The sequence below is a fragment of the Rhipicephalus sanguineus genome, chromosome 3, assembly GCF_013339695.2.
Source record: "Rhipicephalus sanguineus isolate Rsan-2018 chromosome 3, BIME_Rsan_1.4, whole genome shotgun sequence".
NCBI lineage: Eukaryota > Metazoa > Arthropoda > Arachnida > Ixodida > Ixodidae > Rhipicephalus > Rhipicephalus sanguineus.
The window spans coordinates 70,687,266-70,690,759 of record NC_051178.1 but is presented as its reverse complement, the minus strand read 5'-3'; the positions used below and the strand labels follow the sequence as shown (position 1 = coordinate 70,690,759).

The following is a 3,494-nucleotide window of genomic DNA, read 5'->3' as shown; positions in this document are numbered from 1 at the left end:
CTCATCGAACGTGTTAGACGTGATTGTGGACGGCGTTCGCGCGTCTGCCCTTATCGACACTGGAGCCGCCGTATCCGTTATTAGACAGATTTAGTTGGGCGTCCGCAGCCACGTGCGTACGCAACGCGCGAGATCACGCGTACGTAGCAAAGCGCGTCTCACTGAACAGCTTTAGTTGGACGGACGCAAAAGTTGAAAAGTGTATTCCAGCGTTGCACTCTCTGGAGCTGCGTGTTACTCAGCGTCGCCATACGCCAGCTTCTGAAACGGCCACCTCGGCCGGGAGGGGTCGGCGCGCGTTCGTGCGCCGCGTCTCTCTTTTAGCGCAGCTACGAAGTCGACACAGTTACCCATTGTGCACGCGAATAGTCACGTCGAATTGTTCACTAGTGGGTCACGGATTTAAAGGATTGCAATGCAAGCAAGCGTTCTATGGAATCGTCACCTTCTGTCGGTTTTGTCTTGGGGAGAAATAGATGATATTCTGCTAAGCAATGAGGAACGACGACTGCTGATAGGAGGCAGCTATTTCGACGACCTCGAAGACGAGCTGAGGCGCAAAAGCGAACGGGAGCTGTTCAGGTACCGGTCCCGCCACGGCCTCCTGGACATTGAACGGATTGACGTTGAACTTTTTAAGCTGCAGTTCAGGTTCGAGAAAGAAGATTTCGGCGAACTAGCAAGTGCTCTTTTATTGCCACAAGCAGTGGTCAGTGCGCAGAATGTGACTGTTCCTGGGCAAACTGCTTTGTGTCTTACTCTTCGACGCCTCGCCTACCCAAACAGATGGTGCGATTTGAAGAACATTTTTGGTCTGCATGCCTCCGTCATGTCTTCTGTGGCCTCAAAAATGTTTTGTCACATCACCAGTAACTTCGGTCATCTGCTGGATGATTGCAACAACCATAGTTGGTTATCGCGCCGCTGCCTCGGCACGCTTGCAGAAGTAAGTTTACTTTGACACTTTTTACTAACACAGTACTAACTGAAATCGAGTCGAAAAGCGCACGTGCATTGTCTCACATATCCTGTGGACTAATCTAATGTAACATTGACATACGAAAACATTGTTTCATAAACACAGTGTCCGGTTCATAGTCTGTTGTTCCCGTGTTCTGTTTAGCACAGCTTAAAAAACACGACCGAACAGGAACTTGTCTTGTTTCGTGTGAAAAAGGCGTGTTCCTTCGCGATTACGGAATCGATACCGAAAGCGGCGAGTCAGTCAATATAAAATTTTCAAAATCCAGTGCTTAGATGACCTTGCATATTTTAGAACAGCAATTGTTAGCCATATCGACACACGTTATGTGAGCTACAGATTTGTTAGAAAATGTATAGCTAGTGAATGCAGAGGAAGCAAATTGAAAAGCCTTTTTCGCACTTATTTTTCTGCAGGCTGTGGCAAGGAAAGGAGCGCCTCTTCGCAACTGTTGGGCGTTCATCGACGGAACGGCTCGACCTATTTGCAGACCGAAACGAAACCAAGAACAGTACTACTCGGGGCACAAGAGATGCCACTGTGTAAAATATCAGTCTGTCATGTGCCCGAACAGCATTATTTGCCAACTGGATGGACCTTACCCCGGAAGACGACATGATGCAGGCGAGGAAAGATTTTATTTTGCAGAAAAAAAAGTATTACACTGTGTAGTACTTGCACAGGCATTATGAGAGTGCTATTACCCCTGCAACAATCACCCCTCTTGAGTCATGCCACTTCATTGTGATTCTTATTTTGACAAAACGAATTGCATGCCTCACCTTTCGTGTCCTGCCTCATTAGGTTATCTGTTACATTTTTTTGCCACATTCTCACAGATTATCTGTTACATTTTTTGTCACATTCTCACATACTGTGTAAGTATTACTCAAGACGAATCTTTCATAAGAACACTGCGCTTTAAAGGAGATCCGTAAGCCATTGAACAGCCTGAGTTACTCTGTGCTCGTCCAATAAGAATAACAATTGATGCATTTCTATTTTTCAGGAATTCTTGAGAGCAGCGGACTATACTCGAAGCTCGAGCGGCTTGTAAAAGACGACGACTTCGTGGTATACGGGGACCCGGCGTATCCCCTGCTGCCGCTCGTAATGAAACCATATGGCGGGAACACCCTGACACCAGCACAGCAGGCCTTCAACCGTGGGATGAGCTCTGTTCGCCAAGCCGTAGAGTGGGGCTTTGGGAAAATAGTTGGCGAATTCGCGTTTCTGGATTTAAAAAAAAATCAGAAGCTTTTATGGCAGCAGTTAGCCCAAATGTACAAAGCTGCCACAATTCTGGCTAACTGCCACACATGTATGTATGGCAGCCAGGTTTCAGAGTATTTTGACTTGCAGCCACCTTCTTTGCGTGAATACTTGAAGCAAAGGAACCCGTAATTTGCAGCACATGCACATTATTTATTTTAAAGCAAACTGGTAAGCGTGCGAAGCTGTTTCGACCGAAGGTGTAGAGTATATTATGCGAATGTTTTCCATTGTATTTATGTCCTCAAAGTTTTCGTTTACTTGACTGTAAGACCAGTTTTGGCGCGTAATAAATGGCGTAACAGTACTGCTTTTTCGTTTCATGATTCGTGAAATGTGGCACATTTGCACTCGCAAGGCGGAATTAGGTGACCAGGCTGCTGCGTCCAGTATTTACACAGCCTTGCAAATTAACTTTAAAATCATACCAACGTACGTCTCTTTGTCAAATTCCCCGGTTTGTTAGTGTACATTCTATGAGGAATCAATGCAAAAAAAAAAGCAGCTGTGTTGCTTGCACATGCTTCGCAATGCACCATGGGAAACAGCACTGCTACCATTTATGCAGCCGAACTCCAAAGTATTTCGTTCATTTTTTTTACATGTGAACAAGATTGCATGTCACAGGTGCAATAAATGTTCTATGAGCAGAAAATGAACGCAAAGTGTTATTTTATTCTAGCCAACAACTTTTCAACTACATTGGTAAGTGACTGTTGCTGAGATGCGGCAAGTGCACGTTCTTCGGCTCGCTCTTTTCTGTCGCGCTCGCGTTCTTCAGCTCGCATTCTTCGCTCCTCAGCCCATTGCTCTGCAATCTCCCTTCTTGCAGAAGAGTTGAGATCTGGGCCAGTTGGTTCATGATACTTGACGAAAGCCAGCAAAAGAACGGGACACGAGAACGACACAAAAGAACGTGTCGCGTTCTTTTGCTGGCTTTCGTCAAGTATCACTCCCTTCTTGTGTCATCAAGCACTGCAACAAGGCGACCCTCATTAGCAATACGCTCCTTCTTCCAGGCCAGCCGTTCTTCCTGAAGCGCTAGACGCCTTGACTCGAGGGCGAAGTCTTTTTCTTTCAGCAGCAGGTCGTGCCTCAGTCTTTTTTCGAGGAAGGCATAATTCGTGTCCCTGGCATTGTGCCTTCTAGCTGCGATGTAAAAAAAAAAGAAACGTCCACATACGCTACTATTACATCAAACATGTTGGGAGCACATGGACATTGGTAAACACCGAACAAA

The 3,494-nt window shown here is 46.0% G+C and overlaps 1 protein-coding gene across 1 annotated transcript; it reads left to right on the top strand.

Moving 5' to 3' along the window:
- The first annotated feature begins 415 nt into the window (after positions 1-415).
- On the top strand, positions 416-3,095 carry LOC125757829 (uncharacterized). The gene is made up of 4 exons (XM_049414016.1): positions 416-920; positions 1,373-1,606; positions 1,992-2,161; positions 3,087-3,095. The coding sequence occupies exons 1-4, from the start codon at positions 416-418 to the stop codon at positions 3,093-3,095; spliced, it is 918 nt and encodes a 305-aa protein (XP_049269973.1).
- The last annotated feature ends 399 nt before the right edge of the window (positions 3,096-3,494 follow it).

Bases quoted from the DNA above. Each gene is read 5' to 3' on its own strand.
- LOC125757829 (XM_049414016.1), top strand. From the start codon at position 416: ATGCAAGCAAGCGTTCTATGGAATCGTCACCTTCTGTCGGTTTTGTCT. The intron at 921-1,372 runs GCCGCTGCCTCG...CAAATTGAAAAG, and splicing joins CAACCATAGTTGGTTATCGC to CCTTTTTCGCACTTATTTTT. The intron at 1,607-1,991 runs GCGAGGAAAGAT...TCTATTTTTCAG, and splicing joins CGGAAGACGACATGATGCAG to GAATTCTTGAGAGCAGCGGA.